Below are 22,312 nucleotides of genomic sequence, written 5' to 3'. Positions count from 1 at the left end.
CGCCCAATACACAATATGATGCAAAAGTACAAGTTTATTGACACAATATTCAAATATCCAAAAAGACACTATAAAAACATTTAAGAAGGGCTACAAAAAGCCACACTACAACAGTGGGACCTGTAAAGATCACCACTGGACATGGGTATGACAAGTGAGGGCCCCTTAAACCTAGACCAGTACTGTGGCCTGAACAATGAACAGATACACCAAAATGATGCACGCACCAAAATAAAATGACAAGATGAATAATAATAAATCAAATAATAAATGCAGTGCTGCAATAAGGACAAGATGGAAGAATGATAAATATGACAAAAAATATAATGATGTGCTGTACACAGAATCACCACAATATGCAGGCCACAGATGGAGGAAGAAGGGCAGGTAACCCGATTAACCCATGTCCACAGGAGCGAACCCGGTTCGCTCCTGTGGACATGGGTTAATCGGGTTACCTGCCCTTCTTCCTCCATCTGTGGCCTGCATATTGTGGTGATTCTGTGTACAGCACATCATTATATTTTTTGTCATATTTATCATTCTTCCATCTTGTCCTTATTGCAGCACTGTATTGTTTATTTGATTGATTATTAAGGGGGCCCTCACTTGTCATACCCATGTCCAGTGGTGATCTTTACAGGTCCCACTGTTGTAGTGTGGCTTTTTGTAGCCCTTTTTAAATGTTTTTATAGTGTCTTTCTGGATATTTGAATATTGTGTCAATAAACTTGTACTTTTGCATCATAGTGTATTGAGTGTGCGTCCATTGGGGCATTCTAGCTTTCCTTTGCTCTTAATATTCGGTGGAAAACACTACACCAGATTCCCCCATCAACCAAAACATCTAACGTGTCAAAAGTTTCATAAAACGATAGCTACCCTTTAAGAGACAATAAAAAATATAATGATATTGTGGTTTCTATTTTGACCATTTGTATAGATAATGTTAGAACATTTAAACGGAAGACCCAGTTATCTATAGATATTTATCTCTTTACTGTTTGTCTTATGTTAGTATTTCAGATTAACAGAATTAACAGGAATGAATTTCACATACAACCATAATAACCATGTAAGCTATAGATGTCATCTATAATGCATACATACAACGCTTATAAAAAAAATTAAAATCACCAACCCTTTGGGTGCTTTTATTTATTTTTTTGCTTCAGATTTGAATTACAGCTAATTTTATATTTCACATAAATTTCGATAGAAAGAGAAAATGATGGTAAAACGCGACAAAGTGATCTACGTTCATCCATGTTATTTCACCAATGACACTTTACAATTGGTGGCCTCTTCTGCTGACAGTGGAAATGCTTTGTTTCTGTTCTTTCTCCCCTCTCTAAGTGGAAAATCTTAGCAGATCTGGAATTATTTACAACCAGTTACAATAACGTTTTATCTCTCAGTGATATTCAATATTAGGCTAGAATTCCACTGAGGATTTTCATGCATAAATGACGTAAGAAACGCCCATTTTGCCGCATGCCGTTTTTTTTGCGAAAGAACGTCACTTCTAGATGTTAGCTGCAAGTCAATAGTAAACTTCAAAATGCTGATCCACTTGGTGTTTTTCAGTTTGGCGTTTTTCAGCTATTTTGGGCTCAGAGGCTGGTTTTCAAAAAACCCTAGTTTGGCGTTTTTATCGGGAAAATCTTGGCATCTTCCTCCCATGGAAGTCTATGGCAGTGAAAAAACACCAAGAAAAACGCCATGTGGGTTTTAACTTTGGCTTTTTTGCCGGCAGTTTTTATTCATTTTTAGACTTTAGTGATCCAAAAAAGTGATGGAGATACCTTTTTTTTATCAAATTTTGTAGGGTACCATTAAAAAAATATATAATGAAAATGATACAGTAGTGATGGAAAAAAAAGTATTTAACAAAATGTATCTTTTTTTTTTACAACATTTTTATTAATTTTTAAACAGGGAACAATTTATGTGGACGGGCAGGGCACAAAAAATTTAGCCGACAATAAAAATGTAGTATGTGTGTGTGTGTGTGTGTGTGTGTTTCACATTCTTTTTTTTAAAACATTTTTTAGGTAGTATTACTACTCCCTGCATGGAACACACTGTTCCATGATGGGAGTAGTAGTACCTGTACTAATTAACAGTTTGCCCCGGGTCCGTTGCGATCCTGCTGTATAATGTATAGATACGGGCGGCCGCTCTTCTATGGTCCCTTGCACTGCCGTATATATAAACCTATTCATATTTCCCACAGAGAGCTGTGATTGGCCAGATGGTTTCAGCCAATCACAACTCTCTGTGGGAAATATGAATAGGTGTATCTATACGTCAGTGCAGGGGACCATAGAAGAGCGGCCGCATCTATACATTATACAGGTGGATCACAGCGGGTGTCAGTAGTGACATCCGCTGTGATCTTTACTTAACTGCAGGTACTACTGCTCCCAACTTGGAGCACACTCTGCTCCATGCTGGGAGCTGTAGTACCTGCATTAATAGACAGATCGCAACAGGTGTGAGAAGTAACACCCACTGCGATCTGTCTATTAATGCAGGTACTACAGCTCCCAGCATGGAGCAAAGTGTGCTCCATGTTGGGAGCAGTAGTACCTGCAGTTAAGGACAGATCACAGCGAGTGTCACTCCTGATACCCGATGCGATCATCCTATCTATTGCAGAGATGCAGAGCAGCTTTCTCCTGCACTCCGCATCTCTGCACTATACTCCGGCCGGCCGGTAACATGAATAGAACATCACTCATTCATATTTCCCCTGAGAGAGGTAATTGGCTGCAACCATCCGGCCAATCCCCACTCTGGGCAGAAAATATGAATTCTGAGTTCTATTCACATCACTTGCCGGAGTATACTGCAGAGATGTGAGCGCTGTATAGAGCCGCTCCGCATCTCTGCTATATTATGGATGATCGCATCTGGTGTCAGGAGTGACACCCAGGGTCGATATGTCTATTAGTACAGGTACTACTACTCCTATCATGGAACAGTCTGTTACATGCTGGGAGTAGTAGTACTACCTTAAAAAAATTAAAAGATAAAGGAAAAAATTGAACACACACACACACACTTTTAAAATGAATTAAAATTTCGTTATAAAAAAATATATATATTAAATAATTTTTTTTTACATCCCTGTGCCAAAGGGGGCAAATTCCACACAAAGGTAAAAACGCCAAAATGCAGGGATAAACAGTAGCAGTTTTTCTGGCATTTTTAAGCCTAAAAAACGCAATGCAAAAACCTCAGTGGAATCCTAGCCTTACCCATGTTAATTCAATTCAGGCAGTAATATATGACAGGCAAATCGTTGATCATTCCTAACACTAAAGGAATTGATGGTTTTGAATAGCAGGAGGTTGTGGCTCTCAAATCTCAATCATCCGAAATAGGTGGTTACAGCATTAAAACAGTAGTCATCTTGTTGGACTATTGACAGTTCACACTATACATGTTAAGTTGTATTGGTTTAACGCCCATAATTGCTAGATACGCAGGAGAGTTGGAACTCTGTCTTAAAAGAACTAAACTCTAATATCTATAATATGGCTGTAACTAGTGTTGCTCACGAATATTCGCAATTCGAATATTATTCGCGAATATCGCATATTCGCGAATTCGCGAATTTCGCGAATATAGCGCTATATATTCGTAATTACGAATATTGTTTTTTTTTTTTTTTTTTTTTCACAGTACACATCACAGTGATCATCCCTCTCTGCTTCCAGCTTGTGTGGTGTAAAGAAGGCTCTAATACTACTGTGTGAGACTGGCGCGCGAAAATTCGCATATGCGAAAATTAGCATATGCGAAAATTAGCACATGCGAATTTTCACATATGCGAATTTTCGCGTATGTTAATTTTGTATATGCTAATATGCACATATGATAGTTTTCGCATACGCGAATGTTCGCATATGCGAAAATAAAACGGGAATATAACGAATGTGCGAATATTCGCGAATATATGACGAATATTCGTCCATATATTCGCGAATATTCGCGAATTCGAATATGGCCTATGCCGCTCAACACTAGCTGTAACTACCTAATGTGTCATTTTTGACAGATTCCGCCATACGAACAATGGAATACACCACGGAACCAAGGTCCGCCTGGGAACACTAATGAAATAGTAAGAAAAAATACATGTATATAATAAGGAGTTGTATGCATTCAATGGAATTGTTCACATACAAGTTATTTAGGTAATAAACAAGATCCTTTAATACAGACCCATCTCTATGTCAGCTAAAATCCATGCCCAGGGCAGCTGAATGACTTTACTGAAGGATAGCAAACGTAATCACCTGCAAACAATGCAGCCCCCACCTATAGTTCAAGTAGTTAAATAAATGCATATACACAAATTGCCTTTGAACACTTATTTATAATGAAATGTACCTCTTTTTTAGTACGTTTTTGGAGAAAAAAGACGGAGAAAAAGACGGTGCAAGCACAATTTTTTCTCCGGCTTTTCGCGATCCTAAAATAACGGGCTTCACACTGCCGGAGACAACCGGCAGTGTGACTGTGACCTAAGTTATTTACTTTCTATTGCTATACTGTTATTATATATTAGCAGTGGCTAAATCATTATTTAAAGGGGTACTCCGCCCCTAGACATCTTATCCCCTATCCAAAGGATAGGGGATAAGATGTCAGATCGCCGCGGTCCTGCTGCTGGAGACCCCGGGGATCGCCGCTGGGGCACCCCGCCATCATTACTGCACAGAGCGAGTTCACTCTGCACGTAATGACAGGCAATACAGGGGCCGGAGCATCGTTACGACACAGCTCCCGCCCCCTCAATACAAGTCTATGGGAGGGGGCGTGGTCGCCACGCCCTCTGCCATAGACTTGCATTAAGGGGAAGGGCCGTGATGTCACCAGGGGCGGAGCCATGACGTCACGCTGCTCCGTCCCCTGTATCGCCCGTCATTACGCACAGAGCGAACTCGCTCTGTGCAGTAATGATAGCGCAGTGCCGCAGCGCCAATCCCGGGGGTCCCCAGCAGCAGGGCCGCAGTGATCTGACATCTTATCCCCTATCCTTTGGATAGGGGATAAGATGTTTAGGGGCGGAGTACCCCTTTAAGCAGTAAGGGTTTGATCACACATAGTTTCCTTTTCCACATGGATTCCAATGTGTAATCTGTTTACCACTAATTTAATGGGCAACTAAACTAAACAAACTACCCTGGGGTAGTAAGAGGCCATATATCAACTGGATAACTAAACCCCAAGGCCGAAGCTCCGGCCCCTGTATCGCTCGTCATTATCCACAGAGTGAACTCACTCTGTGCAGTAATGATGGCGGGGTGCCGCAACGGCGATCCCCGGGGTCCCCAGCAGCGGGACTGCGGCGATCTAACATCTTATCCCCTATCCTTTGGATAGGGGATAAGATGCCAGGGGTGGAGTACCCCTTTAAGGACCCAGCCATTTTACACCTTAGGACCCGGCCATTTTTGCACACCTGACCACTGTCACTTTAAACATTAATAACTCTGGAATGCTTTTAGTTATCATTCTGATTCCGAGATTGTTTTTTTCGTGACATATTATTCTACTTTAACATATTGGTAAATTTTTGTGGTAAGCATTCTTTCTTGGTAAAAAATCCCCAAATTTGATGAAAAATTTGAAAATTTGGCATTTTTCTAACTTTGAAGCTCTCTGCTTGTAGGGAAAATGGATATTCCAAATACATTTTTTTATTCACATATACAATCTGTCCACTTTATGTTTGCATCATAAAATTGACGTGTTTTTACTTTTGGAAAACACCAGAGGGCTTCAAAGTTCAGCAGCAATTTTCCAATTTTTAAAAAATTTTTCAAACTCACTATTTTTCAGGGACCAGTTCAGGTTCGAAGTGGATTTGAAGGGTTTTCATATTAGAAATAGCCCACAAATGACGCCATTATAAAAACTGCACCCCCCAAAGTATTCAAAATGACATTCAGTCAGCATTTTAACCCTTTAAGTGTTTCACAGGAATAGCAGCAAAGTGAAGGAGAAAATTCACAATCTTAATTTTTTACACTCGCATGTTCTTGTAGACCCAATTTTTGAATTTTTACAAGGGGTAAAAGAAGAAAATTTATACTTGTTTTTGTAGCCCAATTTCTCTCGAGTAAGCACATACCTCATATGTCTATGTAAAGTGTTCGGCGGGCGCAGTAGGGGGCTCATAAGCAAAGGAGCGGCAAGGGGATTTTGGAGAGTATGTTTTTCTGAAATGGTTTTTGGGAGGCATGTTGCATTTAGGAAGCCCCTATGGTGCCATAACAGCAAAAAAAACACATGTCATACCATTTTGGAAACTAGACCCCTTGTGGAATGTAACAAGGAATAAAGTGAGCCTTAATACCCCACAGGGGTTTTCTCGACTTTTGCATACGTAAAAAAAATAATAATTTTTTCACTAAAATGTGTTTCCCCCCAAATTTCACATTTTTGCAAGGGTTAATAGCAGAAAATACCCCCCAAAATTTGTAACCCCATCTCTTCTGAGTATGGAGGTACCCGATAAGTTGACCTAAAGTGCACTACGGGCGAACTACAATGCTCAGAAGAGAAGGCGTCATATTTGGCTTTTTGAGAGCAAATTTTGGTTGGGGGGCATGTCGCATTTAGGAAGCCCCTATGGTGCCAGGACAGCAAAATAACCCCGACATGGCATACCATTTTGGAAACTAGACCCCTTGAGGAACGTAACAAGGGGTACAGTGAGCATTTACCCCCCACTGGTGTCTGTCAGATCTTTGGAACAGTGGGCTGTACAAAATGTTTAATTTGCACAGCCCACTGTTCCAAAGATCTGTCAGACACCAGTGGGGTGTAAATTCTCACTGCACCCCTCATTACATTCTGTTCGGGGTGTAGATTCCGAAATAGGGTCACATGTTTTTTTTTTTTTTTTGCGTTTGTCAAAACCGATGTAACAATCAGCCAGCCCTGTGCAAATCATCTCAAATGTACATGGTGCACTCTCCCTTCTGGGCCTTGTTGTGCGCCCCCAGAGCACTTTGCGCCCACATATGGGGTATCTCCGTAGTCGGGAGAAATTGTGTTACAAATTTTGGGGGGCTTTTTTCCCTTTTACCTCTTTAAAGTATAGGGCAACACCAGCATGTTAGTGTAAAAAATTTTTTTTTTTACACTAACATGCTGGTGTAGACCCCAACTTCACCTTTTCATAAGGGGTGAAAGGAGAAAAAGCCCCCCAAAATTTGTTAGGCAATTTCTCCCGAGTACGGCGATACCCCATATGTGACCCTAAACTGTTGCCTTGAAATACGACAGGGCTCCAAAGTGAGAGCGCCATGCGCATTTGAGGCCTGAATTAGGGATTTGCATAGGGGTGGACATAGGGGTATTCTACGCCAGTGATTCCCAAACAGGGTGCCTCCAGCTGTTGCAAAACTCCCAGCATGCTTGGACAGTCAGCGGCTGTCCGGCAATACTGGGAGTTGTTGTTTTGCAACAGCTGGAGGCTCCATTTTGGAAACAATGGTGTACCAGACGTTTTTCATTTTTACAGGGTGTTTCCCGCTGCGAGTTTTAGCTGCAGCGCAAAATTTGCTGCATAGCAAACTTGCAGCCTGATACTCACTGTAAGCCCCCTGCCCATGTGAATGTACCCTGTACATTCACAGGGGGGCCTTCAGCTGTTGCAAAACTACAACTCCCAGCATGCACGGTCCATCAGTGCATGCTGGTAGTTATAGTTTTGCAACAGCTGGAGGCACGCGGGTTGGGAAACACTGAGTTAGGAAACAGACAATGTTTCCCAACCAGTGTGCCTCCAGTTGTTGCAAAACCACAACTCCCAGCATTCTCAGGCATGCTGGAAGTAGTAGTTTGGCAACATCTTTAGAGCCAGATGTTGCCGAACTACAACTCCCAGCATGCTTGGAGTTGTAGTTTTGCAACATCTGGAGGACTACAGTTTGCAGACCACTAATACAGTGGTTCCCAATCTGTGCCCTTCCAGATGTTGCAAAACTACAACTCCTAGTATGCCAAAACTGTCCAGGCATGCTGGGAGTTGTAGTTCTGCAACATTTGAAGGGCCAGATGTTACAGAACTACAACTCCCAGCATGCCTGGACAGTAAGGGCATGCTGAGGATGTGTAGTTTTGCAACATCTGGAAGGGCACAGTGGTCTCCAAACTGTGGACCTCCAGATGTTTCAAAACTGCAAATCCCAGCATGCCCAGACGCCAAGGGCTGTCTGGGCATGCTGGGAATTGTAGTGTAAGGGGACCAGATGGAGCAGTCCGGATCGCTTTACGGCAGTCTGGACTGCTGCAAAGGTCCTGCAACGCCACGGAAGATCAACTCACCTGTCGCCACCGCCGCCGTCTCCGCTGCCGGGATCCGGGTCTTCAGGGACGAGGTAAGTACCGGGGCCGGTCCCCAGCACTCCCCCGTCCCCCACCGCTTCCTCCGGTCTTTCTCCCGTTCTCTCCGGACTTCCAGGGGCCGGGCAGGGCGGGAGGAAGTAACTGCCCCCCCCCCCTGCGATTGGTCGGTTAGGAATCGCTGGGGATAGGAGGAGGTGGCAGGCTTGCCACCTCGCTCCTATACGTTAGCATGGTCCTGGCTGTCTGTGACAACCGGGATCATGCAAAATTACCGGGCGGTCGGGTCCCAGAGACCCGATCAGCCCGGTAACGCTGCAGATCGCAGGGGCGATTTCCCTCGCGATTTGAGACGATCGCCGACATGGGGGGCCGACATGGCCCCCCTCGGCGTTTGCCCTGGATGCCTGATGAAGCATTTCAGCAGGCATCCGCTTCCGATCTTTGCCCGGCGCGCGACAGGGACCGAAAAACGTCAGGACGTCCGGGGACGTCCTGGGTCCTTAAAGCCCAGGGTGCCAGGACGTCACGTCCTGGGTCCTTAAGGGGTTAAAGGGGTACTCCGGTGAAAAACTTTTTTTTTTTTTTAATTAAATCAACTGGTGCCAGAACGTTAAACAGAATTGTAAATTACTTCTATTAAAAAATCTTTATCCTTCCTGTACTTATTAGCTGCTGAATACTACAGTGGAAATTCTTTTCCTTTGAAACACAGAGCTGTCTGCTGACATCATGAGCACAGTGCTCTCTGCTGACATCTCTGTCCATTTTAGGAACTGTCCAGGGTAAAAGGAAATCCCCATAGCAAACATATGCTGTTCTGGAGAGTTCATAAAATGGACAGAGATGTCAGCAGAGAGCACTGTGGTCATGATGTCAGCAGACTGCTCTGTGTTTCAAAGGAAAAGAATTTCCACTGTAGTATTCAGCAGCTAATAAGTACAGGAAGGATTAAGATTTTTTAATAGAAGTAATTTACAAATCTCTTTAACGTTCTGGCACCAGTTGATTTAAAAAAATAAATAAAATTCACCGGAGTACCCCTTTAACAGCTGTACCTCTATATTGAATGCCCTTTATCTTCTTTTAAGAAACTGTTGTGACAAGTTACACAAGGACATATACACATCCCATGTTTTTGCAGCTATCCACACAGTTTTGACCAGGGTTATTCTGTTATTATAAAATAACCCCCAAACAACTCCAAAGGCATATAAACAGTATTACACTTATCATATGAATGCTATGCCATTCCCGCAGTACCAATCTTATAGTCATCTTCTGCATTATGTCACTTTTTTAAACCACACAGCCATTTAAGTGCGTTATCCAAAACTTACCTGCCAGACAGTAATAGACATGCTTAGGAAGGATCCGTGCTTGTTTTGTAGCTAAGTGACTGTTTTCTGAATCCACCATAACATTGCTACTATCTTTTTGTGAAATGGCTATTTCCTGTTGGAGTTCCCTCCCTCTAACTACGTGTCCCATGATTCCTTAGTTGTAAGTGTGAGGTCATTTTTCTCACTCCAACACATCAGCCCTCCCACCCCTTGAAGCACACTTGAGCTCTCATGCTGTGCTGTAAGCAATAGACCAGTGTTTTCTGACAATGGTCAATGGTGCCTCCAGCTGTTGCAATACTGCAATTCCCTGCAGAATGATTAACCTCCCCCCCCCCCCCCAAAGCCCCCCGCCGGCGGTGAATCCACCCATCAAAGCAGACATGCTCCCTCTGAACAACTGACTAGTGATGTAATGTCTCGGGCCACACTGCAACCTTGGAAAACCTGAGACAAAACCCCTTTTGTGTGCTGTTAAAAATAAACATCGGGGCAAAAATCACATATGAATTGCAAGACCAGCCATCAAACACAGGTACAGACCCTATATTATGAACTACACTAACTTTACAGCCCCTGTAGCATAGTCAAATAAAAAAAAAATCCAGTAATTCCCCTTTTATACTGTTTCTATACCCCAGCAGGATTACGAGGTGTAAGATCCCAGAAATTTGTAAGGTGATGCAACTAACAGGTAGATTGTAATACTATTGTTTTGTATTGTTATTCAGTATGACCAGTGAACCTACAGGGCTTGCACGTTTCTTAACAGGAAATGGATGACAGTAAATCCGAGTCAATGGGGACGTTAAAAAGACTACAGAAAATAGTCCGGAATAAAAAGGCCAGTGATGATGTGAGACATGCTCTGTTACAAAGTAAGGATTTCGTTGCACGCATCTCTTGGTTCATCCTCTTCTTCTTCATTATTTTTGGTTGCAGATTTGATATTACAGAATGGTGACACTTAGAATATATAATAGAATTTAATGCACGTAAAGCAGTGGTCTCCCAACCGTGGACCTCCAGCTGTTGTAAAACTACAACTCCCAGCATGCCCGGACATCCAACGGCTGTCCGGGCATGCTGGGAGTTGTAGTTTTGCAACAGCTGGAGGCACGTTGGTTGGGAAACTCTGCGCTAATAGTTGTGCCAGTTCTCATGGGAGTTTTATTTTTGCAACATCTAGATGTCCACAGTTTGGAGACCACTGATATAAAGGGGTACTCCCGTGGAAAACTTTTTTTTTTTTTTTTTTTTTTTTTTTTTTTAAATCAACTGGTGCCAGAAAGTTAAACAGATTTGTAAATTACTTCTATTAAAAAATCTTAATCTTTCCAGTACTTATTAGCTGAGGAAATGGCTTTCCTTTTGGAACACAGAGCTCTCTGCTCACATCATGACCACAGTATTCTCTGCTGACATCTCTGTCCATTTTTGAGAACTGTCCAGAGCAGCATATGGGGATTTTCTCCTACTCTGGACAGTTCTTAAAATGGACAGCAGATGTCAGCAGAGAGCACTGTGGTCATGATGTCAGCAGAGAGCTCTGTGTTCCAAAAAGAAAACCATTTCGTCTATAGTATTCAGCAGCTAATAAGTACTGGAAGGATTAAGATTTTTTTATAGAAGTAATTTACAAATCTGTTTAACTTTCTGGCACCAGTTGATTTTAAAAAAATGTTTTCCACAGGAGTACCCCTTTAACCCCTTAACGACGCGGGACGTAAATGTACATCCTGGTGAGGGGGTACTTAACGCACCAGGACATACATTTACGTCCTAAGCATAACCGGATGTCCGCCATTAACCCCTCAGATGCCGTGATCAATACCGATCACGGCATCTGCAGGATCGCGGTCACTTAGTTGGATGATCGGATCGCCCGCAGCGCTGCCGCGGCGATCCGATCATCCTTCACGGCAGCCGGAGGTCCCCTCCGCTGTCTTCCAGGAGTCATCGCATAAACGGCTATCCGGCAGCGCTGACTGCATTAGCTGCCGCAAGATAGCCGTTTACGGTGCGCCGTGTTCTCCTTTTCTGGATCCCCTCCATTGCCGGCGCTCTCCATCGTCGTCATCATGTCGCCGCGCACGCCATCCCATCATCCAATAGGAGCGGCGTGCATAGTGACATGATGATGGTGACGTGAGAGAGACATACCCGGGCAGCAGAGACGTTCCCAGAGCGGCGGGGACACCACGGGGACGCGGGGGACAGCGATGGAGCGCAACATCCAGGGCAGCGGTGACTGGTCCGGAGCGGTGGGGACAGGTGAGCATAACTTTCTATACTTTACATTGCACGGATCCCTCAACATACGATGGTTTCAACAAACGATGGTTCATTTGGAACGGATTACCATTGTATGTTGAGGGACCACTGTACAGGGATTTATTTCTTGCTCATGAGTTCCATTTGGTCAACAGTGAAGAGTTCTAGCAAAGGGAGACACAGGGTTAATGGGGTACTCTGGTGGAAAATGTTTTTATTTTTTTATCTACTGATGCCAAAAATGTAAACAGATTTGTAAATTGCTTCTATTTAAAAATCGTAATCCTTCCAAAACTTATCACATGATGTATACTACAAAGAAAGTTGTGTAGTTCCTTTCTGTCTGACCACAGTGCTCTCTGCTGACACCTCTGTCCATGTCAGGAACTGTCCAGAGCAGGAGAGGTTTGCTATGGGGATTTGCCCCTACTCTGGACAATTCCTGATACAGACAGAGGTGTCAGCAGAGAGCACTGTGGTCAGACAGAAAGGAACTACACAGCTTTCTCTGGAGCATACAGCAGCTGATAAGTATTGGAAGGATTAAACATTTTTAAATAGAAGTAGTTTACAAAACTGTTTAACTTTCTGGCACCAGTAAAAATTTGAAAAAGAATTGTTTTCCACCGGAGTTACCCTTTAACAATCTTTTGTGTTATATTCCAGACAGGGCATTGAGAAGGGAGGGGGGGCTCCTGCTGCAGGTAGTTGTCTTACAGCAAGTCACAGAATTCTGAGACAAAGCGGGGACATTACTTGGACACATGGAGAAGATGTATTTATTATAAATCCACAGTGTGCTCATTCTGTACCTGAAATGTTGGCTAATTTTACTGTGAAAGGCCTCAGTAAATATGAAGCACAATGCGCAGCAAAACCATTTGTGGCCAAATCTATGGTGATAATATTCTGCCACGTGTAGACCAGTCCCAGATATTTTGAGGAACCAATACAATGAAAAACATTTATGTGTTAAAATAAAAATGTGCAGTTAAATTTGAATTTGTAGCTCTGCTACCATGTAAGGGTACGTTCACAGGGGTTAATTCCTTTTCAAACTTGCAGCAGATTTCCCACTGCGAGTTTGGAAAGGGGCAGGGTCTCAGCGCTACCCACAGCAGATTTTCACCAGCGGAATCTTCACTGTTGGAAATCAGCCACAAACCCTACTGACTTCAATGGGGTCTGCTGTGGATTTTTAACAGTGGAGATTCTGCTGGCAAAGATAAGCTGTGGGAGATTTTACCCCTTTTCAAACTCGCAGTGGAAAATCCGCTGTGAGTTTGAAAAGGAATAAACCCATGTGAATGTACCCTTATGCAGGACATCTCTTTCATGAAAAAAATCTAATACAACAGAAATACAAATAATAATGCTGATCATGTTCCATTCACAGCTCCTACCCAGGACATTGAAGAGGAGGAAGAAGAGACATTAATAACATGTATGAAGCTAACAAAATCCCAAGAAAGGAAAGTCACAAAAGAGCCTGTCAGGAAAAGACAAGAAGCGGAGCAATATACAGAGCAGAGCTGCGCATCCTTAGACAGGTCCTTCAACCTCAAATGGAAACCTCCAAAAAGTACGGTCCCGTGTCCAGAGAACTCTCACTTCCTCATGGACTGGAAATCCTTTCCTGATCACTTTGATCCTTTCATTTTCTCGCCATCACATACAGAAGAATGGGAGCGATGCGTCTGTTGTAACCACCAGGCCAAACTCTCCTGTTCCTTCACTGACACAGATCTTCCATATGCTTGGGTAAGTCACCTCCAAAACTTCTTCATGCATTGTTTATGTTTCCAGGATACTAATGCTATTAAACTGTAGATATGAAAGAAAAAATGTGTTTATAATATTTCCAAAAAGTGGAAGGGACCAAGGAAAAAAGTTCTAAAAACACCCCCCCCCCCCACCCCCCCAAAAAAAACGATGTTGTTTTATTGCCATGTGGCTGTCATACCTGTTATATACCGCATACTTCGCTTCATAGATTTTTTTTGGCAGTGTTGGGTGGAGGAGATAATTGTGGGGGCTCCATAAAGTGGTACCCCGATATTATCATGTCTACAGATCTGGGACATTTTTGGCATATCCACAGGATTCAGATGCAGGATTCAAGTGCTACACTGTTTACACAACTCCCATTAAAGTCAGAGAAGTTACATGAACTGTGTAAAACAGCCAAGTTAGCTGTTTTCAGCTTCCTGATCCCCTTTCAGGACCAAGGGGTTAGCAGGCCCTTGATCTCGAGATAGATGCAAGAACCATCTCTGGGACTCCCACCTACCAGACATTAAAGGAGATCTGTAGTGCTGTAAACTTTATCCCCTATTGAAGGATAGGGGATAAGTAATAGATTGTGGGGGGTCCGAGCGCAGGGGATAAAATTTACAGCACTACAGATCCTCCTTTAATGATATATCCTGTAAAAAATCATGTTAAAATCACATTGTAATATGCAGCGGGTGAAATTAGTATTAAAGACGTCACCATTTTTCTCACTAAATACTGTTTTTTTTAGACAACAGCACCTGCTAATTCCAGATCTTTTTGAATCTCCTCACAAGTGTCCTCTACTCTTGGACAACTCTTCTGATGATTCTTCTCTCTCCTCTGTCAGACATATTGTGAGGAGCACCTACCTGGTCAGGGCAAATTTATGGTGAAATGTCTTTCCACTTCCGTATTATGGTCCCAACAGTGCTCAATGGAACATTCAGAAGCTTAGAAATGTGCCTGTATCCAACAACAATGGGGGGCATTTACTAATCTTTTACTATGTAGTCTGGTTTTTACCCTGGTTTTTTCTACTTCATTTTTGACTATGTGCGACAAATTTACTAAATTGTTGCACGGCATTAATAAATTTGGCACACATAGGCAAAAGTGGGAAATTTACTTCATGTAGTAGAAAAAATAGTCTGTTCCTTTTTCCTGCTGTCTGAATAGGTTTGGCTGCTGGTTTCCTTCTGGATCTTTTGTTTTTGAGTTTTTTTTTAGCTTTTTCACCACATCTAAATAATTCAATAACTACAGTGGTCCCTCAAGTTACAATATTAATTGGTTCCAGGAAAACCATTGTAAGTTGAAACCATTGTATGTTGAGACCATAACTCTATGGAAACAGGGTAATTGGTTCTAAAGGCACCAAAATGTCATCCAAAAATAGGAAAAAGTGACAAAGAAAAATAAGTAGATAACTGATATAGATAAAGCAAATCCTTACATATAAAAGTAATAAAGATCTGCTGTGAGCTGTAAATCACTGTCTATGTCAGTGTTTCCCAAGCAGGGAGCCTCCAGCTGTTGCAAAACTATAACTCCCAGCATGCCTGGACAGCCAAAGTCAACTTACGATGGTCCAGAAAAGACCATTGTTTGTTGAAACTATTGTATGTTGAGGCCATTGTAAGTTGAGGGATCACTGTAAATTGTAGTCATGGCTCAGAAGTGGTAAACGGCGTTTAGTGTGTGTGTGTGTGTGTGTGTGTGTGTTTATTACATTTTTTTAACACAGTTTTTTTCTCCCTAAATGTACTTACACTTTTTTTTTTTTTGGTTACTTCTTCTACAGATCTGTGTATCCTGTGGACTCCTTCGGATTCGGTGGACTACTTCGATGACCAGCGTTTTTCTTTGCTTGATGTTAATAAAATGGTTAACGAGGGCTTGTGGGGGAGTGTTTTTTGTAATAAATTTTTTTTAAAACCTGTTGTGTTTTATTTTTATTTTACTTTACTAGACAGGCTTAGTAGTGGAAGCTGTCTTATAGACTGAGTCCATTACTAAGCTGGGCTTAGCGTTAGCCACAAAAACAGCTAGCGCTAACCCCCAATTATTACCCCGGTACCCAACACCACAGGGGTGCCGGGAAGAGCCGGTACCAACAGGCCCGGAGCGTCAAAAATGGCGCTCCTGGGCCTAGGCGGTAACAGGCTGGCGTTATTTCGGTTGGGGAGGGCCAGTAACAATGGTCCTCGCCCACCCTGGTAACGTCAGGCTGTTACTGTTTGGTTGGTATTTGGTTGAGAATAAAAATAGGGGGACCCTATGCGTTTTTTTAATATATTTAATTATTTATTTAAAAAAAAAAAACGCATAGGGTCCCCTCTATTTTCATTCTCAGCCAAATACCAACCAAACAGTAACAGTCTGACGTTCCCAGGGTGGGCGAGGACCATTGTTACTGGCCCTCCCCAGCCTAAATAACGCCAGCCTGTTACCGCCTAGGCCCAGGAGCGCCATTTTTGACGCTCCAGGCCTGTTGGTACCGGCTCTTCCCGGCACCCCTGTGGCGTTGGGTACCGGGGTAATAATAGGGGGTTAGCACTAGCTGTTTTTGTGGCTAGCGCTAAGCCCAGGTTAGTAATGGACTCTGTCTATAAGACAGCTTCCACTACTAAGCCTGTCTAGTAAAGTAAGAAAAAAACACAACAGGTTTTAAAAAATTTTTATTACAAAAAACACTCCCCCACAAGCCCTCGTTAACCATTTTATTAAAATCAAACAAAGAAAAACGCTGGTCATCGAAGTAGTCCACCGAATCCGAAGGAGTCCACAGGATACACGGATCTGAAATGAGAAGAAAACAAAAAAATGGGTTAGTACATTTATTATCACCTGCTCACACATCTCCCGCCCCGCACGACTACAACTGCCAGCATGCCCTTACAGTAAGGACATGCTGGGAGTTGTAGTTGTGTGGTGCAGGAGATGTGTGAGCAGGTGATAATAAATGTGACAAGCTTGTCCCCTGCCCCCAGCTGCAGGACTACAACTCCCAGCATGCCCTTACAGTAAGGTGGGGCGGAGGCCGGGCACAGTGTTTCCCAACCTGGGACTTGTAGTTTTGCAACATCTGGAGGCACCCTGGTTGGGAAACACTGTTTTAGGCCAGTGTTTCCCAACCAGGGTGCCTTCAGATGTTGCAAAACTACAAGCCCCAGCATGCCTGGACAGTCAAAGGCTGTCTAGGCATGCTGGGAGTTGTAGTTTTGCAACATCTGGAGGCAACCTGGCTGGGAAACACTGGCCTAAAACAGTGTTTCCCAACCAGGGTGCCTCCAGATGTTGCAAAACTACAAGCCCCAGCATGCCTGGACAGTCAAAGGCTGTCTAGGCATGCTGGGAGTTGTAGTTTTGCAACATCTGGAGGCAACCTGGCTGGGAAACACTGGAATAAAACAGTGTTTCCCAACCAAGGTGCCTCCAGATGTTGCAAAACTACAAGTCCCAGCATGCCTGGACAGTCAAAGGCTGTCTAGGCATGCTGGGAGTTGTAGTTTTGCAACATCTGGAGGCAACCTGGCTGGGAAACACTGGCCTAAAACAGTGTTTCCCAACCAGGGTGCCTCCAGATGTTGCAAAACTACAAGCCCCAGCATGCCTGGACAGTCAAAGGCTGTCTAGGCATGCTGGGAGTTGTTGTTTTGCAACATCTGGAGGCAACCTGGCTGGGAAACACTGGCCTAAAACAGTGTTTCCCAACCAGGGTGCCTCCAGATGTTGCAAAACTACAAGCCCCAGCATGCCTGGACAGTCAAAGGCTGTCTAGGCATGCTGGGAGTTGTAGTTTTGCAACATCTGGAGGCAACCTGGCTGGGAAACACTGGAATAAAACAGTGTTTCCCAACCAAGGTGCCTCCAGATGTTGCAAAACTACAAGTCCCAGCATGCCTGGACAGTCAAAGGCTGTCTAGGCATGCTGGGAGTTGTAGTTTTGCAACATCTGGAGGCAACCTGGCTGGGAAACACTGGCCTAAAACAGTGTTTCCCAACCAGGGTGCCTCCAGATGTTGCAAAACTACAAGTCCCAGCATGCCTGGACAGTCAAAGGCTGTCTAGGCATGCTGGGAGTTGTAGTTTTGCAACATCTGGAGGCAACCTGGCTGGGAAACACTGGCCTAAAACAGTGTTTCCCAACCAGGGTGCCTCCAGATGTTGCAAAACTACAAGTCCCAGCATGCCTGGACAGTCAAAGGCTGTCTAGGCATGCTGGGAGTTGTAGTTTTGCAACATCTGGAGGCAACCTGGCTGGGAAACACTGGCCTAAAACAGTGTTTCCCAACCAGGGTGCCTCCAGATGTTGCAAAACTACAAGCCCCAGCATGCCTGGACAGTCAAAGGCTGTCCAGGCATGCTGGGAGTTGTAGTCTTGCAACAACTGGAGGCACCCTGGTTGGGAAGCCTGCGCAACTTACCGGCTTCCGTAGGATCCAGCGCTGCACGACACTGCCGCGCGACGATCTCCGACAGCGATCGTCGCTGGAGCCTCGGAAGGGTAAGTGAACCTCTTCGCCGGTCCCCTTCAGCTGTTTAGTTTTGCAACAGCTGGAGGACTACAGTTTACAGACCACAAACCAGGGGTCTGCAAACTGTGGCCCTCCAGCTGTTGCAAAACTACAACTCCCAGCATGCCTGGACAGCCAATGGCTGTCCAGGCATGCTGGGAGTTGTAGTCTTGCAACATCTGGAGGCACCCTGGTTGGGAAACACTGTTTTAGGACAGTGTTTCCCAACAAGGGTGCCTCCAGCTGTTGCAAAACTACAACTCCCAGCATGCCCGGACAGCCAATGGCTGTCCAGGCATGCTGGGAGTTGTAGTCTTGCAACATCTGGAGGCACCCTGGTTGGGAAACACTGTTTTAGGCCAGTGTTTCCCAACAAGGGTGCCTCCAGCTGTTGCAAAACTACAACTCCTAGCATGCCCGGACAGCCAATGGCTGTCCAGGCATGCTGGGAGTTGTATTCTTGCAACATCTGGAGGCACCCTGGTTGGGAAACACTGTTTTAGGCCAGTGTTTCCCAGCAAGGGTGCCTCCAGCTGTTGCAAAACTACAACTCCCAGCATGCCCGGACAGCCAAAGGGTGTCCAGGCATGCTGGGAGTTGTAGTCTTGCAACATTTGGAGGCACCCTGGTTGGGAAGCTTGCGCAACTTACCGGCTTCCGTAGGATCCAGCGCTGCACGACACTGCTGCGCGACAGTGCCGCGCGACGATCTCCGTCAGCGATCGTCGCTGGAGCCTCGGAAGGGTAAGTGAACTTCTTCGCCGGTCCCCTTCAGCTGTTTAGTTTTGCAACAGCTGGAGGACTACAGTTTACAGACCACACACCAGTGGTCTGCAAACTGTGGCCCTCCAGCTGTTGCAAAACTACAACACCCAGCATGCCCTGACAGCCAAAGCCTATGGCTCTCAGGGCAGGAGCCCGGACTGACATTACAGTGCAGCCGTCCGGGCTCCTCATACGGTCTCCCCGCTACCCCCCTTGTCTCCCGCCCGGGCTCCTCATACGGCCTCCCCGCTACCCCCCCCCCCCCCCCTCCCTTGTCTCCCGCCCGCGCCGCTCAGCTCCCGCTGCTACAAGACTACAACTCCCAGCGTGTCCTCACTGTAAGGCCATGCTGGGACTTGTAGTCTTGCAACAGCAGACAGATGGGAGTTGTGTGGCGCTGGCAGGTGAGAGGGGGGGATATAAATCACTGTAGTGTCCCGGTAGTGCAGTGAGGGCAGCGAGGAGAAAGTATGTCGGAGCCCGGGCGGCAGTAGCTTTTCCTGCTCCATGTTGGAGCTGGAGTAAATTTAGTCAATTTTTATGGCCGTTGCGACAGTTTATTGCGCAACTGCGACTGTCTCAGTTAATAAATTCCTGACCACTGCAAGTAAAAACTGAAAACTTGCGTAAATTAAGCGGGAATTTTTTTTTTTACTTTCTAGCTCTTGCTAGGGAAAGTCGCACAATTTATAGGGTAGGCGCAATTGCGACAATTTTGCGCCAAAAATAGTCAGAAAAAACTGACTAAACCCCTTAGTAAATGCCCCCCATTATGTTTTGCAATAATTAGGTTGTGAAGGTCTGGAGACTGCTCTTTGCTTTTACCCATCATGAGATGTATCTTGTGTGAAACCTTGGCAATAAGATCTATTTGTAGGCCATGAGTTGGGACTGAACCAGCTGATGTTAATTTACACTCACAAGGGGCTGGATTACTTTTTAATTACTGATAAATATCAGCTGTTGTCTTGGCTTTCCATGCCTTTTTGCACTTCCCTTTCTTCTTTCTTCAGGTGTTTAATATTTTTTTCCTGTGTCATTTCTTATTTGTTCTGGTTTCTTGCATGTATGGATTACTTGGGTTGGTTGCCAACATCTCGTAAAAATGTTGTCAATAGTGCCTATGGAAATATATTTAGTGAGAAAAATGTTCAGTACTTATTTCACCCGCTGTATATTCTTTGCAATGGCAAATTTGTTGTCATTATATAACTCACAATGTGATCTTTCTGAAAATCTGTGTTTTAATCAAAATGGCTGCTCATGAATATTTATCACAGTATCCATCCTTGTAGAATACATGGCTTAGCACCTTTCTGTATTAGCTGCTGAATACTACAGAAGAAATTATTTTCTTTTTGGAACACAGTTCTCTCTGCTGACATAACAAGCACAGTGCTCTCTGCTGACATCTCTGTCCATTTTAAGAACTGTCCAGAGTAGGAAAAAATTCCCATAGCAAACATATGCTGCCCTGGACAGTTCCTTAAATGGACAGAGATGTCACCAGAGAGCACTGTGGTCGTGATTCAGCAGAGAGCTTTGTGTTCCAAAAAGAAAAGTATTTCCTCTGTAGTATTCAGCAGCTAATAAGTACTGGAAGGATTAAGATTTTTTAATAGAAGTAATTTACAAATCTGTTTAACTTTCTGGCACCAGTTGATTTAAAAAAAGAAGTTTTCAATCGAAGTACCTCTTTAACCTCTTAAGGAAGTAGGGCGTACCTGTACACCCTACGCCCGGTCCCGGTAAATAAAACGGGGTAACGCCGTGACCCTGCGCGGCGATCGTTGTGCCGCGCACTATTAACCCTTTAGATGCGGCGATCAAAGTTGATCGCCGTGTCTAAAATCAAAGTGGAAGCTTCCCGGCAGCTCAGTCGGGCTGATCGGGACCATCGCGATAAAATCGCGATGTCCCGATCAGCTAGCACGATAGCGGAGGTCCCCTTACCTTGCTCCGTCGCGTCCGATCTTTGATTGATTGCTCCAAGCCTGAGATACAGGCTTGAGCAATCGACTGCCTATAACACTGATCAATGAAAAGCTATGGCTTTGCAGTGAACAGTGTAAAAGATCAGTGTGTACAGTGTTATAGCCCCCTATGGGAGCTATAACACTGCGGAAAAAAAGTGAAAAAAAAAAAAGTTAATAAAAGTCATTTAACCCCTTCCCTAATAAAAGTTTGAATCACCCCCCTTTACACATAAAAAAAATAGTGTAAATAAAAATGAACATATGTGGTATGAACGTGCGGAAATGTCCGAATTATAAAAATATGTTGTTAATTAAACCACGCGGTCAATGGCGTCCGAGCAAAAAATTGCAAAGTCCAAAATAGCGTATTTTTGGTCACTTTTTATATCATGCAAAAAACGAGCCCTCATACCAGCCCGTATGATGAAATATAAAAAAAATTATAGATGTCAGAAGATGACAATTTTAAACGTATACATTTTCCTGCAGGGAGTTATGCTTTTTTTCAGAAGTATGACAAAATCAAACCTATATAAGTTGGGTATCATTTTAACCATAGGGACCTACAGAATAAAGATAAGGTGTCATTTTTACGGAAAAATGCACTGCGTAGAAACGGAAGCCCTCAAAATTACAAAATGGCATTTTGTCTTCAATTTTTGTCGCACAATAAATTTTTTTGCCGTTTCGTCTTAGATTTTTTTGGAAAAATGACTAATGTCACTGCAAACTAGAATTAGTGGGGCAAAAAATAAGCCATCCTATGGAATTTTATGTGCAAAATTGAAAGCGTTATGATTTTTAGAAGGTGATGAGGAAAAAATGAAAATGCAAAAATTTAAAAACCCTGCGTCCTTAAGGGGTTAAGCCAGAAAATAGAAAACGTTTATTCTTCTGGTGGAAAAATCTATGGGACTTTATTTTTCCTGACAAAATGAATTTGGAGCAGAATTGTTGTGGAGTTTTTGTGGATCAAACCCCAATGTGGCTGAACTCCGTCAGCATTTCCTGATCCTCCTCCTGATTTCCTTTGCTACATGAAATTATGCACCATTTCCGCACCATTTCAGTGCCGATTCGTGTCAAGCAGAAGATGGCAGATTTGCCAAATTTTCAATCCAAATTTATTCCTTGTCAATTCCTCAGTGTGAACAAACCCTATAAATCAAAAGATGTTCTTTACAGAGGTTAATTCCCTCCTTATATTATATTTGGAAAGTTTACTTAAACATATATTAGGTTTTATATGAGCAGGTCATGACTGTGTCATGGAATAATGAATACAGAGGGC

General features: G+C 43.7%; 1 protein-coding gene across 2 annotated transcripts in view; it reads left to right on the top strand.

Moving 5' to 3' along the window:
- The window catches only part of SAMSN1 (SAM domain, SH3 domain and nuclear localization signals 1), a 106,388-nt gene that overhangs the window by 3,050 nt on the left and 81,026 nt on the right, over window positions 1-22,312 (top strand). For both annotated transcript variants that reach the window (XM_056560856.1, XM_056560855.1), the window contains exons 4-6: window positions 4,067-4,132; window positions 10,486-10,591; window positions 13,384-13,748. In XM_056560856.1, coding sequence (XP_056416831.1) covers window positions 4,067-4,132; window positions 10,486-10,591; window positions 13,384-13,748 — 537 coding nt within the window. The remainder of the gene's footprint in view (window positions 1-4,066; window positions 4,133-10,485; window positions 10,592-13,383; window positions 13,749-22,312) is intronic.

This window comes from Hyla sarda, chromosome 2 (genome assembly GCF_029499605.1).
Source record: "Hyla sarda isolate aHylSar1 chromosome 2, aHylSar1.hap1, whole genome shotgun sequence".
Lineage (NCBI taxonomy): Eukaryota > Metazoa > Chordata > Amphibia > Anura > Hylidae > Hyla > Hyla sarda.
Note: the sequence above shows the minus strand (reverse complement) of the source record. Positions and strands in the feature narration are given on the sequence as shown.